The sequence below is a fragment of the Ovis canadensis genome, chromosome 2 (genome assembly GCF_042477335.2).
Source record: "Ovis canadensis isolate MfBH-ARS-UI-01 breed Bighorn chromosome 2, ARS-UI_OviCan_v2, whole genome shotgun sequence".
Taxonomy (NCBI): domain Eukaryota; kingdom Metazoa; phylum Chordata; class Mammalia; order Artiodactyla; family Bovidae; genus Ovis; species Ovis canadensis.
The window spans coordinates 127,282,975-127,302,580 of NC_091246.1; the positions used below are offsets into that span (position 1 = coordinate 127,282,975).

General features: G+C 35.1%; 1 protein-coding gene across 2 annotated transcripts in view; it reads left to right on the plus strand.

Annotated features, from left to right (window-relative positions):
• Positions 1-7,822, plus strand: part of TFPI (tissue factor pathway inhibitor) — an 86,629-nt gene extending 78,807 nt beyond the window's left edge. For both annotated transcript variants that reach the window (XM_069577027.1, XM_069577028.1), the window contains 2 exons: positions 4,392-4,571; positions 5,471-7,822. In XM_069577027.1, the coding sequence (XP_069433128.1) occupies positions 4,392-4,571; positions 5,471-5,583 (293 nt within the window). In that variant the 3' untranslated portion in view covers positions 5,584-7,822. The remainder of the gene's footprint in view (positions 1-4,391; positions 4,572-5,470) is intronic.
• Positions 7,823-19,606: the final 11,784 nt, after the last annotated feature.

Here is a 19,606-nt window from a genome sequence, read left to right on the forward strand (position 1 = left end):
TTCTGTTTTTTATACTAGATTAGTTCAATGATAGTCTTAACTGCATCAAGCTTAAATGATTTTAGGAGAAATAATTTATGTATTGGGTATAATTCATGTTTCTGAAGAGTAATGTCCTTTAAAAACTTCCCAACTGATGGTGATTTATTGCATTATTAAAAACATAATCTTTTAAAAAATTTGAAATGTTGAGTTGGCCAAAAAGTTCATTTGAGGTTTTGCATAAGATATTATACAAAAACCCAAATGAAAAAGAAAAAGAAATCTTTGGCTTACCCAATACAGCCTTTTTAGTGATTAATGCCAAGCTATAACTCCCTATCAAAATGTTATCATCTCTCTATATTAACCTGGGTCAAATGTGAGTTGAGTCTGATGATCTGTTTAGATAGTGATTAAAATAGGACAAACAAATGATATCAGATCAGATCAGTCATGGAGAAATACTTTCTGAGTGGGAGCTGCTATGTGGTAAGATAGATAGTTAAGTCTGCACACCAGATCCCAGACTGTCAGAAGCAGCATTCCACATAGCCTCTGATTCAGAAGTCACAAAGAGTTTCAGGCAGAGGTAATCTGATGCTTGGGGCAGTTCAGCAGCTGGTGAAACTCTTTGATGAATCTGTACTGTCACCTGTCTGTTTGCTTTCAAACTTATCCCCTGCATTATTCTTGCTCTTTCCCTTGGTTTCTGAGTAGTTTGGTCAGTGGCAAACTGTTGGAAGACTGGGTGACTAAAGGAAGACAGAGGAGTATGTCTCTCCACCAAAACTGTGGTATATGCTCCATGGTTTCAGATAAGACCAGGCGTGTTCTGGGTGGTATGGCCATAGACGCCCCATGGTTTCTGATCCCAGTGGAGAGACTGTTTTGGTTCTAGCTTTCAAGTGATGTTCCAGGCTCCTGGTCTATGATAGCAGAGGCACATCCCTTCTTACCCTTAATCTAGGAACTATAGCCCCAGATATACTATGCCAATTTGTCCTCACTTTGAAATAACACTGATTTTGTTATGGGGCCAGTTTTACTTTAGGTTGTGTATTTGGCAGAAAGAGATGATTTGTTCCCTGTAATCAGAAATTTCTGTCTGTCCTGGAATAAGAAGCTTTAGAGCACTGCTATTAAGACATAATAAGTAACATTTGTGAAGAAGTATACTACAAGGATATCTACAATATATGTATATGTTATTATTTTCAACTTATTGTGGGCTAATATATTTTGTGTACAAAATGCTAAAGTGAAATAGATGTATAAATCATACCATGATACTTACTTACACATCTACTATGAGGCATCTGTGGCTGCTTTTTGAGAATAATATTTAAAAGAATAGCAATTTATTCTGTTTTCTCTGTTTCTCAAATCAGGCTAACTGCTTGTGGGGTATTTCATTTGTTTCTGAGCATGGATGATAATTTTAGAAGGTCATGGAATTAGAAGCAATGGCAATTGATAACTATGTTATATTTTTGGCTATGGACTGATGAGAATCCACAACTCACCCACTGGAAAAGCTTTCACACAATATTGGGCTCAATTACAGCATATCTCTCCTAGGCTATTACAAAATTCCTCTTACATTAACCATTTTTGGAGAAAAAAGACCTCAACATTTTCAGAAAATTAAGCACACATTCTCACCAAGTACATTTTAATTTCATTTTAAGATGGTAGTAATAATGCTCTATAATCCCTAAATGGGGTGAGGCAAAACATAAATTAGACTACGTGATTTTTAGTCAAGTTTTTTTTACAAAATCTCAGGAGTTTCTTTTAAATCAGTATCTATACACCTACTTAAAGATTAATACAGTTTTAATCTGATTTCAGTTCTCGGATTTTGACACAAAATGTCACCTTTCTAAAGTGTTTATCAGAAATTCTTCCCATAATATTTTCAATACTTCTCTTATTTTCAAGAATTTCTCTTTTACATGAGATATTATATCTAGATACTCTAATCTTTATTTACGTATCTAGAAGTTAGGAGGTTATAAAATTTTGCTTATCAATTTAAGATTTTTTTCACTTTTTTTCTCAGATTATTTTATTTATTTTTTAGTCCGTTCCCCTGGGGTTCACTTGCCATCAAACCAGTTCTTGCTTTTTGTGCAAACTCTTTGCCTTCTTTGCTACTGAATTCCTCAAAGTTCTATTTTCTGCCAATATTGTACATTCAGCATATCCTCTTCATCTGCATTTGCTGTACCGTGTCTTGCTATATTGATTCCTGGGCTTCCACCAAATTATCTACAGTTTTGGTTTACTAATAATATCAAGCAGTTTAGCTCTACAGCTAAAAAGACTGCCAGTTTTCCCTCACTGACAGGAATTCCAGAAGGAGCTGAAAACTATCATCAGGCTGAAACCATTTTTATGCTTTGTCATAAGGACATGAGCAATCCTTTCATTACCCTAGCTGTATTTTTTTTCGTCTATTTTTTTTTTTTTTTTAGTTTTTTATTTTTTAAATTTTAAAATCTTTAATTCTTACATGCATTCCCAAACATGAACCCCCCTCCCACCACCCTCCCCATAACATCTTTCTGGGTCATCCCCATGCACCAGCCCCAAGCATGCTGCATCCTGCGTCAGACATAGACTGGCGATTCAATTCACATGATAGTATACATGTTAGAATGTCATTCTCCCAAATCATCCCACCCTCTCCCTCTCCCTCTGAGTCCAAAAGTCCGTTATACACATCTGTGTCTCTTTCCCTGTCTTGCATACAGGGTCATCATTGCCATCTTCCTAAATTCCATATATATGTGTTAGTATACTGTATTGGTGTTTTTCTTTCTGGCTTACTTCACTCTGTATAATCGGCTCCAGTTTCATCCATCTCATCAGAACTGATTCAAATGAATTCTTTTTAACCGCTGAGTAATACTCCATTGTGTATATGTACCACAGCTTTCTTATCCATTCATCTGCTGATGGACATCTAGGTTGTTTCCATGTCCTGGCTATTATAAACAGTGCTGCGATGAACATTGGGGTAAACTAGAACAAATAATTTCAAGATTTGTATGGAAATACAAAAAACCTCGAATAGCCAAAGCAATCTTGAGAAAGAAGAATGGAACTGGAGGAATCAACTTGCCTGACTTCAGGCTCTACTACAAAGCCACAGTCATCAAGACAGTATGGTACTGGCACAAAGACAGACATATAGATCAATGGAACAAAATAGAAAGCCCAGAGATAAATCCACACACATATGGACACCTTATCTTTGACAAAGGAGGCAAGAATATACAATGGAGTAAAGACAATCTCTTTAACAAGTGGTGCTGGGAAAACTGGTCAACCACTTGTAAAAGAATGAAACTAGATCACTTTCTAACACCGCACACAAAAATAAACTCAAAATGGATTAAAGATCTAAATGTAAGATCAGAAACTATAAAACTCCTAGAGGAGAACATAGGCAAAACACTCTCAGACATAAATCACAGCAGGATCCTCTATGATCCACCTCCCAGAATTCTGGAAATAAAAGCAAAAATAAACAAATGGGATCTAATTAAAATTAAAAGCTTCTGCACAACAAAGGAAAATATAAGCAAGGTGAAAAGACAGCCTTCTGAATGGGAGAAAATAATAGCAAATGAAGCAACTGACAAACAACTAATCTCAAAAATATACAAGCAACTTTTTCGTCTATTTTTGAAAGTGGTTGGTCCCATTGACAGACTAGCCCATCTGTCTGGTTTAAACCTGTAAATGTGTGATCTTACCTGCCTTCACCAATATTCCTTCCTTTGCAAAAATATCTAACTCATCTAGAACTGCTGGTTTAATTCACACACACACAAAAAACTTATTACTAAGCCAAATCATCTGGGTTCACTTTCCAAAGCTTAAGGTTAGAATTTGCTGTACCTGAATCCCTGTGCTTTAAATTGTCGTATGTTATTTGGTCGGGGAATGACCTCTTCCCTATCTTCTGTTTGTTTCATACGGTGAGTAAAGATTTTGCTCATCACGACTTTATTTGTGAAGTTGAATACTCATGAACAAATGATATATAAGCAATCATAATTTTTTAAATGGATATGGTTAATAAATTTTCTTCAATTAAATTGTTGAATAGTGGTTGTTTATATTATGTAAAACTAGTTTCATCAGATAAAGAGTAATCCTGGCACTTTTCTTTAACAGATGTACCTACTTTCATATTTACTGGAGAAAGGTCTCAGTAGAGTGAATGCTTGGAGACTGGCTAAGCATTTTCCTGGAATTGAAATATATGAATTTTATGTTATTCATTCAGATTACTGTTTCACATAAACATGCCTAATAAGACTAATCTACAAACAATAAATATGAAAGTTTCAGACTAACTATTCTATATGACTTGCTATGTTTTCTTATCTTTTCAGAATTTAATCGCCCCTACTGGTGTCTGACCCCAGCAGATAGGGGATTGTGTCGAGCCAATGTGACCAGATTCTACTACGATTCAGTCATTGGGAAATGCCACACATTTGAGTACAGTGGATGTGGAGGGAATGAGAACAATTTTACCTCTAGAAAAGCATGTTTTAGGGCTTGTGAAAGAGGTATAGAGGGCATTCTCCCATTAATTCACTACTGTTTAAGATAATAATTGTATTGAAATTATGAATGAATTTTAATCTGGGAAAGTATGAAATTAGTTTTATTTATGATAAGAAACAGTATTTTCATTTAACTGTGTCTTCTCAACTACATTTTAATAATATTGCCAGATACGTTAACTACAGTTCCTTTCAATGTATCTTCCTCCCCCAGAGAAATTTAAACAAAACATTTTATTTTTTTAATGTTTATACACTACGCTTTCATTTTAAAGCATTATACCAAAATATCTTTAAGCTTTCCAGTGCATAGAAATATCATATATTTATTTTCTTCTGAAAATAAAAATGGTCCATATTTATAGAGTTGTGTGCATGCTAAATCACTTTAGTCATGTCCACCTCTTCATGACCCTGTGGACCGTAGCCACCAGGCTCCTCTGTCCATGGGATTTTCCAGACAAGAATACTGGAGTGGGTTGCTATGCCCTCCTCCAGGGGAGCTTCACAACCCAGGGATCAAACCACGTTTCTTAAGTCTCCTGCATTTGCAGGTGGACTCTTACTGCTAACGTCACCTGGGAAGCCCATTTATAGAGTGTTAATATGTAAATAAAATCATCTATAACTCCACTCAGTCATGTTACAGCCACATGTCCACTTTAATAAAAGAAGCATTAATTTCTAACTGAAGATGAATAATAAAAATCAATAATGTTTACCCATTCATGCAAACTGACATCCTTAGAAAGAGGATGTTTACACAAAGAAATAGACAAATGACTGTTAAACCAATTACACTTTTTTGATTTAAATCATTAAAAGATAATTTGAAGAAATTTTAGATTATGTTTTGTTATGTTAGTTTATCATGTATACATTTATTTATCTTCCTTTTCTAGGTTATATCCGAAGAATATCAAAAGAAGGATTAATTAAAACCAAAAGAAAAAGAAAGAAGCAGCTAGTCAAAATAGAATATAAATTTGTTACATTACAGCATCATTTCTACTAAATATTTTGGACAAACATTTTCTTTACGATTCTTATTGTTTCTCTCCTGAAATCTTTTTAATGAAAATCTCGTGAATCTTCTATGCATATATTACCTGCTATTAATACATTTGCATCAGAATTCCTTTTCCAATCTAATCAAATTGCTTATTCTGTGGCTATAACTTATTAACTGTCTACTATGAATGTATTATTTTCTTGATTCCTTTCTAACTATCTGTCACTTAACTACAATTTATCATACTGCTGGCCCCATCAAGTCAGTCTGTTTTACCATCTGGTGGTTATCTGTTTGAGAATATGTCATCACTTATTTGTTTTTATCACACATATAATTATATTCTTTATACCCTATGTTCAGATTAACAAATATAACTATTAAAGATCAAGTGGTTTGGGGTTTCACATATAAAATGGTGGCAAGCATCCTTTTCTGATTAAGATCACTCAATACTACATTTGGAAAGACCTAATAACAACAGAATTCTGTAAGATGATTCACTCCCTAGACATACTTTTTCTCCCTTTACACTAACCAGCACTTCAAACAATCCTAAGCCAAATCGTATCTGAACAAAGAGAGTCAATTCTGTGTCATGTGCCTGCCTGATTTTGATTGATGTAGCTTTTGTGTGCTTCTGGCCCATCTTATCAGTAAAGAGGGTTGAATAGTTGTGTGTTAAATACAGATCATGATAAGAAAAGTCCTGGTGGAAAAAGTTTTCAATGGCAATCTGAAGGAAATTATTTATGTACTTTCTAATTTTATTGTTTGACAAAATTTTCTCTTCCCGAAAATGGCAAGAATATATAAACCTCCCAAAACCTATTCATTTATAATTAGGCTTTGCACACAATGCAACCAGTAATTCATGCTTTAAAAAATGTCATACTATTTCTGTAAAAAAGGAAGACAAAATTATCAGGAAGGAAAAGTCTCCTAGAAAAATGCATATTATTCACTCTCAAGCTTTTAACATTTCTCTGGAGTTAATTCAGTTCATCTAGATCCATACCTTTCCTTCTCTGCTGAGTCACGTACAGTTTGAGATCTCAAGAGCCTTGTTCACTTCAAATTTCACATTTAAATTTGAGCTTGTCATCTAGAAACAACTAACCACTTTGTCCATTTAGTTTAGTAATAGTAAATAAATTCTGCCTGTTCCTCAGTCTTGAAAGTGTGAACCCAATTTTGATTTCTTCCTTTCCCTCATATACAGCTTATAATCAGTCTCTAAACCCTATTGATTGTTTTGTCATAAACAATCTAACTCCCAGTCTTTTTACCTCTACTTCGTTCTTCACATCGTTACTGATTTAATTCTTAAGAATTAACTCGTGTGTTTCTCCACTACTCAGACCCCTTCAGTGATTCATTAATTGGTACTTAACTTCACCCTATCCTCCCAATTTAATTTTGATATATGTATGTATTTGTACTTACCTACACTACTCTTTCATGACCATTTCAGTTTAGTTAAAATGGTCCTCATAGATCACTGAAAATATATCTCATTACTTAGTTTATTCATGCTGATTTCATATTTTTAAAATATGATCCCTTCCAGATCATTCATGTGAAATCAGAGACAAGCTGATGCGAACTATAAAATCACTGTCTTTTCAGGCATAATATGAAAAATCCTAACATGCATCCTCTGTCATAACAATTCAATTTGTTCACTTCAGAAAATGTTTATATCTTGTTTTCAAATATTCAGTACATAATCACATAAATAACTGCCTTAAATTGAGTCTTCTATGGAATTTGAAACTTTTTGAAATCAAAGTCTCTTGTGAAATATGTCTGTTGTCTTTTACACATGGATAGCAACACCTTTAAGTAAATGGTAAAGTCTTCTTAGGTCAAGTGGCAAGTTGCCACCAAGGACATATAAATAGCATATTGGTGACTTGACTATTTTCCCCAACAACTATTCATAACTTCATTACTTAGTCAAAAGACCTACACTGAGAGATGGTTTGCAATGTTTAATGCATGTGAATATGTTTACTGTGTTTTTAAATAAGATTGTCTCTGGTGGTTTTGTCTTCCCATATTTTGCATAATTGAATGCATCTAACTGTGAATTTTATATAGAATTACATTATATAGCATCTGATGCTTATTTACCGACTCTGTTTATTCTGTTCAAAACTAACAGGTTATACTGAAAATTGATAAAATGTTTTTATTTTTTACAGTATAAGAAATAAAATATATTATCCTAAATAATAAAGTGTGACTGTTACACTTATGTTAGACTTAAAAAAATAAAAATTAATGATCTTCAGTTATTGCAAGGGTAAAGAGTTCTAAGACAAAGAAAAAATGCATCACAAGCTGCACTCCACTTGCCTCCATCTATACATTCTGCATTTACTTTATTTCATATGTATTTCTACCAGTCATCCAATTGTATAAATATAATATATTCAAATATGTATTATATGAAAACACAGTATATAAATGACTTCCAATCCTGACTAGCCTGTCCAGTTTTCATACCAGAGGAAAGAAAATGACATTAAAGTAACCAACTATTTAAGGGACTTTCTGATTTTTTTCACCTTCTTTCTCAAGAACTTGAGCAAAAACATGTCTTGGTTGACTTCCCTGCAGTCTCCTATGCTTAGGAAACCTTGATTCTTATCAGCCCCTCAGGCCCAACAGCTGAACTACTCTAATCACATAGCTGAAGTCTTGGCTAGAACACCACTTTTAAAGAAGTAGTATTTATACCACTTTAAAAATACACAATAATTCATCTTACCAAAGAAAGAGAAATGTACAGACATTTAATTGCATAATGCTACAATAAGTTAGGACAATGAATATGGTCTCCTCATCACTTTTCTTAAAATTAAGAAAAATTCTGACTCACACAGTCAGAAACAAAACATGGATATTTTTTGTCAAAATTGAAAAAGTCAAAGGTATTTGACTTCAGTATTGATGGATTCAGGACCTCATATTATTAAAATTCAGTCTCTCTCCACTTCTAATTCTGCTGCCCAACATTTTTTTTTTTTTTTTTTTTGCTTTTATTTTCTAGCCTCAAAGATTTCAAGATAATTTCCAGAATTTAAGTCCCTTTAAGCTCAGAGTAAAGTTTTCTAGAAAAGTTTGAACTCTCTTACCTCAAAAAATTGAATTAAAATTCTGGCCTCAGGCATGACCAATGAAAGAAATAATTGATAAGCTAGACTTCATTAAAATTAAAAGATTCTGCTCTACGAAAGACAGTATCAAGAGCTTAGAAGGCAAGCTACAGCCTAGGAGAAAATGCAGAAACACGTTGGTTAAAAGACTGCTATTGAAAATATACAAAAAGCTCTTAAATCTCAAGAATAAGAAAACAATCCTATTAAAAATAGATCAAAGACCTTAACGGACATCTAAAAAAACCTATGGAGATGGCAAATAAGTTTATGAAAAGATGTTCCACGTCATACGTCATCATGGAAATGTAAATTAAGACAACGAGTTACTACTACACACCGATTAGGATGGTTAAAATAAGATGCATGATACCACCAAAGTCTGTGAAAGATGTGGAAAAGCAAAAGCAACTCATTCTTTGCTGGTAGGAATGCAAAAGAGTACAGCTACTTTGGAAGGCAGCTTGAAAATTTCTTTTTATACTGCTCATGGGGTTCTCAAGGCAAAAATACTAAAGTGGTTTGCCATTCCCTTCTGCAGATCAAATTGCCAACATCTGTTGGATCATAGAAAAAGCAAGAATTCCAGAAAAACCTCTACTTTTGCTTTATTGACTATGCCAAAACCTTTGACTGTGTTGATCATAACAAACTGTGAAAAATTCTCGAGAGATGGGAATATCAGACTACATTACCTGCCTCCTGAGGCATCTGTATGCAGTTCAAGAAGCAACAGTTAGAACTAGACATGAAACAATGGACTGGTTCCAAATTGGGAAAGGAGTACATCAGGGCTGTATATTGCCACCCTGCTTTTTTAACTGACATGCAGAGTACATTATGCAAAATGCCGGGCTGGATGAAGCACAAGCTGGAATCAAGATTACTGGGAGAAAATAACCCCAGATATGCAGATGACACCACACTTATGGTAGAAAGCCATAAGAGGAAGAGGAACTAGAGAGCCTCTTGATGAAAGTGAAAGAGGAGAGTGAAGAAGTTGGCTTAAAACTCAACATTCAAAAAACTAAGATCATGACATCTGGTCCCATCACTTCATGGCAAATAGATGGAGAGACAATGGAAACAGTGAGAGACTCTATTTTCTTGGGCTCCAAAATCACTGCAGATGGTGACTGCAGCCATGAAATTAAAGGTGCTTGCTCCTTGGAAGAAAAGCTATGACCAAACTAGACAGCATTTTAAAAAGCAGAGACATCATTTTGCCAACAAAGGTCCATGTAATCAAAGCTATGGGTTTTCCAGTAGTCATGTATGCATGTGAGAGTTGAACTATAAAGACAGCTGAGCGCCGAAGAATTGATGTTTTTGAACTGCAGTGTTGGAGAAGACTCTTGAGAGTCCCTTAGATTGCAAGGAGATCCAACCAGTCAATCCTAAAGGAAATCAGTCCTGGATATTCATTGGAACGACTGATGCTGGTGCTGAAGCTCCAATACTTTGGCCACCTGATGTGAAGAACTGACTGATTTGAAAAGACCCTGATTCTGGGAAAGATTGAAGGCATGAGGAGAAGGGGGCGACAGAGGATGAGGTGGTTGGATGGCATCATCAACTCAAAGGAAATGAGTTTGAGTAAGCTCTAGGAGTTGGTGATGGACAGGGAAGCTTGGTGTGCTCCTGTCCATGGGGTCACAAAGACTCAGACGTGACTGAGTGACTAACACTTTCACTTTCAGAGATGAAAATTCTAAAGGACAGAGGAAAATGTGAAGGAATGGGTCACATATAGATAAGTAGGAATAAAAAAGGTATTGTGCTTCTCAATGACAAGAGTGGAAGGAAGCCAGAATAAAGCTGGATGTGGAAGTCTGAGGGATGAGGAATCACTGTTTACTTTATTACATATGTTTAGAGCTAACTGATCTTTCAGTTACATGCCTAGAGTACTTTGCTGAAAAATAGAAGTTAATTAAAACGAACGTAAAGTTGTTCAAGGTTTCCATCAGAGGCTGTGGGGAAATTTTCTGAATTGTGAACTAAGAGAGATTGTTTCTTGTACTAAGACTGACACTACTTGTACTAAGACTGATGACTGAATTTGTCATCTGATTTGCTTACCACACATTGACTCATCTTTAGAAACAGTGTTTTGGATTTGACTGCTTATAAGAATTCTTCTAGTTTGGCACTTTAGAATTTTATGAAAATGCTCTCTATTTAAAAGCTAAACGAATGTAAAGATATTCTGTGCTTAAAAAACAAAAGTCAACATCGTCTAGGCTCTTCTCTCAGTAGTAACCACATCCCTTGTAAGGTAAAGAGATCATTTACAGCCAGTCATCTGCTATACTTCTCCAAAGCTTGCCTTATTCAAAATGACTACACCTGTGGCAGATTTCTTCTTCAGGGCCTTCTCAGTGCTAAGTCATGTCCAACTCTTTGCAACCCCAAGGGCTATACCCTGCCAAGTTCCCCTGTCCATGGAATTTACCAGGCAAGAATACTGAAGTGGGTAGCCATTCCCTTCTCCAGGGGATTTTCCCAAGCCAGGGATCAAACCTGGGTCTCCCGCATTGTGGGCAGATTCTTTACTGTCTGAACCACAGGAAAGTCCCAAGAATCTGGGAACAGGCTGCCATTTCCTCCTCCAAGGGATATTCCAGAGCCAGGGATCAAGCCCATGTCTCCTGTGTTTCCTACACTGCAGGAGAGTTCTTTACTGCTGAGTCACCTGGGAAGCCCATTCAATGCCTGATTAGCTCCTAAACAACAAAAGGTTTTTATTTTTGTTTTATGAGAGGCTTCCAAAAGCACTACTTTACAAAGTAAAGTGTTTCCCCAACAAAGTAGGGGCCTTACTTTGGAAGAGTCTAAAGCCTTAATATTTGACTTTCGCTTATGCTAAAAAAATTTCTGAACCGTTAATACTTCCCCTCTTAAGATTGTATACAATCTAGAGAAAATAATGTATGTCCTTCTGATTGATAGTGTTTGAGGCATTTTAAGCTCATTAAACATTTTGAAACAATTTTGGAAGCACTTGTCTATTTTAATAATCATTCTTAAAAGAGCTAGCAAAATTTAATGAAGAGTAAATTATTTCTAGTACCAAATATTTATTTCAATCTAGAGTTTATTCTAATGTTTTAAGCAAATCCCATTGGACCAAAGTTAACCCATTCTTGTCATAACTTTTAATTTGCTCTTCTTACAATGAAGTAACATCAGCTAAGTCAGTTATGAACCCCGGGTGTCTTTGGGACTTTAACCCATATTTAATCTGTATTTTCATAAAGAGTATAATTTCAACTTCCTGACCTCTCAAGCTGCAGGTGCCATCAAGTTAGAAGCCAGAGGAAACTGCTACTTCCTTCTTAGTCAGTTATTAGAATCAGAAAGCAAGAATTTTGACTTTCAAAAGTAAATTTTTTAACACATTCCCCATTCTCAACAGAATGTTCTACAAAATTTATAAATCACTCCAGGGAGATTTCCAGAGAGTTTCAAAATGTGAACAGCTGTGAGCTACCTAAATGACTCATCTTGCCAAGAAGTTTCTACTCCAGAGATGAAGTAATAAGTCATTATCAGTTTTTACTTAAACTATCTGCCACTGTTCAATGAGAAAGTTTATAGTTTTCTTTAACTCTCTCTCATCTGAAAGTAAAAATGAAATCTTATTCAGAGTTAAAGAAAATATCTAAAGCACATAGTGTATTTCTGGGAAAATGCCAGTCATCAACAATATTCAGTTCAGTTCAGTCGCTCAGTCATGTCCGACTCTTTGTGACCCCATGAATCGCTTCCTCAATTTATCCTGAAACAGAAGGAAGTTTCCAGAAGCGCTAAGTACTTACAGATACACTAATTAGTAACCACGCAAAGTTGAATTTGTTTTTATGCTTCTTTACAATTAACCCCCCAAAAGAGGGTCCTCCAACCATAGTATTTTTAATTTTCTGAATAGTGACAAATAACCATGAGAATGTAAGTCAATGACACCATATATAAGGAACCATGGTTAACCCTGTGAACATTAACTTTGCTGAAAAGGCATAGAAACATTTCCCAGGGAAAGATTTTCATACTTGCTTACTTATGCCATCCCACCACCCCAGCCTCACCCAGACGCACAGAATAATGCATAAAACTTGATTTGAGTGCATGACTCATTGCAAAAAGATTAAAATACAAATTCCTCATCACAATCTACACGATCCTACGTACAATGTCCTGATATACTTAGGTGGAATTCTCTTCTTGTTCACAGGTCTCTGGACTCTAGGAACTATTAAGGTCCTGCAGCTGAATAGGTTTTGCTTACTTGTGCTACTATTCCTAGTAAACTCTGCTTTGGTGCCCTTCCCCCAACCCATAATGAGCTGGTACATTCATCTCCCTGTTGCTGGGAGAACTGGCTGCTAATAGCTCCCACCTGCATCATTGTCCCCAGCTGACAGTAGTTACTTCCCCTAGAAATTATGCTTCCCAGAGTGGCTCATGCTGCTGCTGCTGCTGCTGCTGCTGCTAAGTTGCTTCAGTCATGTCCAACTCTGTGTAACCCTATAGACGGCAGCCCACCAAGCTCCCCGTCCCTAGGATTCTCCAGACAAGAACACTGGAGTGGGTTGCCATTTCCTTTTCCAATGCATGAAAGTGAAAAGTGAAAGTGAAGTCGCTCAGTCATGTCCGACCCTCAGCGACCCCATGGACTGCAGCCTACCAGGCTCCTCCGTCCATGGGATTTTCCAGGCAATAGTACTGGAGTGGGGTGCCATTACCTTCTCCGAGAGTGGCTCATACAAGGACTGAAAAGAAGCTATGAAAGACAAACTCCTGTGCATCACGAGAGGACAAATCTTACATGCAGCTTACACTCCAAGCCCTTGTCCTATGCATTAGGCCAGATCCAGATTTTACCTGAGACCACATGCTTGCTCACCTCATTCTCCCAACCCTGCTTCATTCCCTTCTTTAATGCTTTTCAGTAAGTTATGGGAGCTCGAATCCTTCTTTCAAGATCTGTTCCTGGGCCCTATGGAGAACAGACTCCTTTTTAATTCGTGGAATACCTCCTATTTCTTGACTTTCAGGTTCCACAGTAATTATTACCTTCAGAAAATGCTCTTCTGCAAAAAGTATGTTCACCCTCTATCCCTCCCTTCCTATCTACTCAGCCCTTGTCTGTTTCAGTCATTGAACATACTGCCTTTTACCAATCTGAGTAGTTGAGCAATATGAATAAAAATAAGTGTTTTTCTATTAATAAATGTCTACCTGAAAATACAAAGTAAATTCCTTGAAAGCATAGACCATGTCCCTATTATCAAGCTTTGTACTCCTAGTATCTATCCAAATCCTGGACACATAGCAGACGATCAATTAATATGAAAATCAATTAGCATTCAAATGGATGGCTCTACTTCAGAAACTTTGCTTTCTGATGACATAACTGTTTAGAGAGATATATCTCAGGGGTAATTAATATGCTCCCAAACTCTGTGTCTCAAATGTCAGCTGAATTATGCCAGAGCAGGTTTATAATCAATTAATCGCTGATGTTTTTTCCTAACACATTGTGGTAAAACAAAGATTTTTCATGCTTGAATATAGTGAGGTCCTTGTTTATCAGATGTGACACTTTTTACTCTGTTTTGAGATTTTAAAAATCTGATTTGTATTCCTGATGTGATAGGAGTTAATCCACTTTAACCTAGCCATAGGTTCAGAGTTGTCTAGCTTTAGATCATTTCAAATGTTTAAATATATGTATGTCACGTGTATGTGGTATGTACATTCATTGGAAGACAAAAGGTAGTGAGTCATTTTCATTTGAAATATTTCATTTATATTGTTTCAACGTTTAATGATTTTTTTGCCTTTGCATCTAAATAGTGTATGAAGTACATATTCTTTTCACTGTATATAAAATGATACCTTAATTGTATAGTACACACTAAGTACCTGCCCATTATAACTCTAGCTATCATGTGCATCGGAATGTTTTCTTAAGAATATTCCCTTGTTATTGAGATTTTGATTTAAAGAAAAAAGCCAATAATAATTTCATTCTTTTTTATTTTACTGAGAGCAACTTTGGCAATTTGAGGATGCTTAACACTAAATGGCTGGAGAAGGCAATGGCACCCCTCTCTAGTACTACTGCCTGGAAAATCCCATGGACGGAGGAGCCTGGAAGGCTGCAGTCCATGGGGTCGCTGAGGGTCGGACATGACTGAGCGACTTCACTCTCACTTTTCACTTTCATGCACTGGAGAAGGAAATGGCAACCCACTCCAGTGTTCTTGCCTGGAGAATCCCAGGGACAGGGGAGTCTGGTGGGCTGCCGTCTGCGAGGTAGCACAGAGTCGGACACGACTGAAGCGATTTAGCAGCAGCAGCAACACTAGATGGCAGGATGAGACTGTAGATTCCCAAGTCCTCAGCACTATAAAAAACAGTGCTTTCTCAAAGGTGCTAAGAATTCTTTGGCAAATACACTATATTCTTCTTTAATACATTCTTCTTTAATATATGCATTATATATAGTTCTGGGCTTCCCTGTTTACTCAGACGGTAAAGAATCTGCCTGCAATTCAGGAGACCTGGGTTTGATCCCTGGGTTGTGACGATCCCCTGCAGGAGGGCATGGCAACCCACTCCGGTATTCTTGCCTGGAAAATTCCATGGACAGAGGAGCCTGGTGGGCTACAGTCCATAGGGTGGCAAGAGTTGGACACAACTAGGTGACTAAGCACAGCACGGTATATAGTTCTACATTCCTTTATATTTAAGAGTTTTCACTGTATATAATACAGTGATATTAAATGAATAAATTATTGAAAAGAAAATATAACTTGCTAATAACTTTAGAAGTTATACAAATATGACAATAGCTGAATAAAATAATCTGTGCTGGGAAAACCTTCATGATATTTGGCATTCTCAGAACTTAATTATTAAATTTTTAATCAAACTATAAAGATGTGATCAGTTAATCAAATGCTGCTTAGGTCAACATGAGTAAACACAAAGTTAAATAAACCATTTATTATTTTCGCAATGAAGGTTGATAGCAAATAAAGAGCAGTTTAGAATAAATTCACAATAAATATCCAGTAATGAAAAGGGCATCTTTCTCAACGCCAACTAATGCTATCCTAGAAATAAAAACTATTTTAAACTCTTCTGGGAAAAGCGATTCAAGTTTCCCAGACAAATTACTCACTCTCAGTATTTTGTACCACTCGTCAGTGCAATATGGATAAGCATTGCTAGGGTGACTGTACATAATTTTTCATCCAAACCAGGACACTTTCAAGCATAAAATATAAACTGGAACTGCCCTAACAAACTTGGGCGTATGATCACCCTGATTAGGGAATTTCACCCTTAAGAAGTTCATTTTGTGAGCATTTATGAATTTGTTGTATTTTTAAATTAATTTTTAATTAATCCATGACATATCTCATTTGCCATTGTTAGCTCTTCTATCAACAGGCAGCCCTTTTAGAGGAAGAGAGGCTCAAGCACTCAAAATCCTGAATTCCTGGCAAGATCCTAATCCATCAGAACTTCATAAGAATCAATGAAAAGAATAGGCAAGTTTTTAGCTAATTATAATTGATATGTTTGCCTTTGTTTGGAAAACACATTATAAAATAGTAAGAGAAATAGTATGTATAAGCTAGTAAAATAGTTTTAATTATACATATATGTATGGACCTGATGTCATGATACTCACTTCAAATTTAAAGTTTTCTGCTCCTTTAAAATTTGTATTTATAGTAAATATTTTAAAAGCAACATTGATTTGTTGATAACTTTTGTGTACAATTAGAATGAAATCAGCCCTTTTGTTTTAATAATGGAAAATAGCGTGTTCACTCTCAAAGGCCCTGCCATCAGACCTGGGTCTTTTAACTACCTGCAGTTCATTTAGTAATAAAATAAGTTGAAAAATGCTGAGCGACTTAGGTAAAATAATAGAAGGTCATGCCAACTTACTTCCATACTAGGATTGTTTTTATTTTTGTGTGTTTCTCCTCAAATTATTGGTGCATTTTAACCAAAACATCGCATACATAATTTCCTTGATGCATAAATTATCTAACTGTAAGCAATGACTTTCAGACAATTGAGGACACAGAGGAATTATTAATTTATAACATAATACCTGAAAAACTTCATAGAAATAATTTTTAAAGTTCTTTCTTACACTCTTACCAGGGACAATCTGTCCATAACGCGTTTTGTTTAACAATGTTTTGTTTTGTTTTGTTGGGCAGAACTATGATCCAAGGCAGTAGCCACACCATTTCAAAATAAGTGGTCAGTTCAAACCAAACCACATTTTTGGTCTAACATGACTAAGTTAGTAAAATAAAATAAACAGTAATCCAGAGATTTTTAGATAGCCTCCTCCTGAGTGTTAGTCAAAGTGTATTTCAAGTGGTAATTAGTACTCCTTGCTCAAGGACTATTGCTCTTGTGAGCCTTCCATGGAACTACAAAGGTAAGCACAATCTCTCTTGTAGGATTCTGAAATGGACAAGCATGATTAATTATTATTATATATGTCATTCTTCATTGGAGGTCATTCCTGAGTTCTATAGAAAACTTTATTGATAGTGCTCTGCATGGTTTCATCTAGACTGTGTTGGTAGCATCAGTTGCTAATTTAAAAGAATATAGCACTTGATTCTTCATGTGCTACACAATCTATGCTGTAAACAACTAGGTAACAGAATACATCCTGTTTTTTCTTAATTCCCCAACACAACTAGTACAGTATTTAGCTCAAAATATAGGTCTGATCATTAGTAATTAAATGATTGCAAGTGTCATTAAACATATGTTCTGGAAAAATATTTTATAAATAAATACAATACATAGGGCTAAATTAACATATTGATTCATATCTTACTGGCCAAGAATTACCTCATTGATTATCAAAATATCTTCATTTTGTTCTAGTGCATTTCCCCAATATTTATGTCATATTTCAGTGTGAAGATCCATATTTCCGCCTGTGCCTTCATACCCAGAGTGGCTCTCTGAAAGTCCTCATGCCATTTATTTCAACTGGAATTTATAAAACAGCAACTCTGAAGAATTTGATTAGAAGCATGCAGTTTATCTGTTATTTCTAAGTGAGGCTTTTAACTGATAACTAATAAAAATTATCCAAGGGACTTCAAGGAGTATAAGCATGCCTGACCAATAATTTAAATATAAATGCTATAATCTCTATTAGCCTTCCTATTTCATATAGAACTTGATGTAACTAGAAGAGAAATAGTAATAGTTTCAGTATTTTAGGACATAAATTTGCAGCAAATGAACAGTGAATCTTGAAGGAAAAATAATTACCATCTTCTGCAAACTTGTTGGCAAAAGTTTTAGTTCTTCATAACTTAAATTCAAAACTATATATTGATCTCTTTCTGGGAGTCAGCTGATAAACCAAGAGTGAGTGTTGAGATGACATGAACAGTGATCATTCACGCACATAATAAAGTCTAGTATTTTATTTTCCTCTGAATTTTAAGATGGGAACAACAAGACTTAAATTTTGTCAAAGGCTGCACTAGAAAATATCAGAACCAGGACTGGAATTTCTTGTTTCTTGGTCCAATCCTAGTGATTTTTCTGTCTTCTTAGTGGTTCTCTGAACAGTGTATTCACTCCACAGCAGAATTCAGGAAAACTTTCACCTGACAATATCCACATCAGTATTCTGATTAAAGAACCAGTTTGTGGAGTCAGTCATAGTCGGCAACTTGGACTTTTTTTTTTTTTATCATGGCCTTAAATAAATTACTCAAAATGCAGCCTTCCAAAGCAAAGCAAAACCAAGCCCTAACTGCAAATAATGATATTCTACAACCTTGCAACCTTTGGTTATTTTCTATCTCCCAATAACTAAAGAGGCATAAGTTAGTTTCTTATAAGCTTTATAACTATAATTTGATAGAGATTAGTATGTATCCTGTTTATATGCATTTATTTTTATTGACCTTGATCCTATTGATCATAAAATCACCAATTATGTAATGTTTCTTCTGTGGATCCAAGTAATAAAAATGTCAGCAGGAACATACTGTTTAAAAAACATGAATCTTCTTTAATTTATATTGCCTGGTCTTTTGTTAATTTTACAAGGAATTTGAGCATCTCATTTTGTTCTGGAATTGCAGTAACATACCAATATCTCAGTGCCTCTGATCTCAAATTTATTCAGAATTGAGAAATCATCATGATATCATCTCTATTTCTGAATGTTACCTAATTTGTTGATTGAAAATGTTAAAAATATAGGAATTTTAGATATTATTTGATACATCTCTTCTAGTTTACAGATGAGAAAATTGATATCCATACAAAGCAAGTGACTTTTAGTGCTGTTTAAGTTTCAGAAATTATAGTTATTGTTGTATTTCACACATACTATATCATTTAAAAAAGTACATTTCAAAATTAAAGCTTTCTTCCATGATAACTTCCAATGATTTATTAAACACATTTTAGAATAAAATTACGTTTTGAGGCAAACCTTTTTGTAAAATGTAAAAGTATGTTATATAATTTACCTTGTTTCAAAATTTATATTTATAAACTATCTGCATTTTTGTTAAGGCTATTTTGAGGTACAAGCTATTAATTACTTTTTTACTTCATATGTGATAAGTCAAATATTTTAAAATATGTGCAATTATTTACATGTATAATTGTTCTCAAGGTTACTTTCTCTAAAATATATATTCATATATAATGAAAAATAATTATATATGTATATCTATACACACAACACATATACACACAATGGTTCTGGTTAGGACATATTCCTAGGTCATGAACAAAATTAAAAAAATGTTCAAAAAACCTGCAGGAAAGAG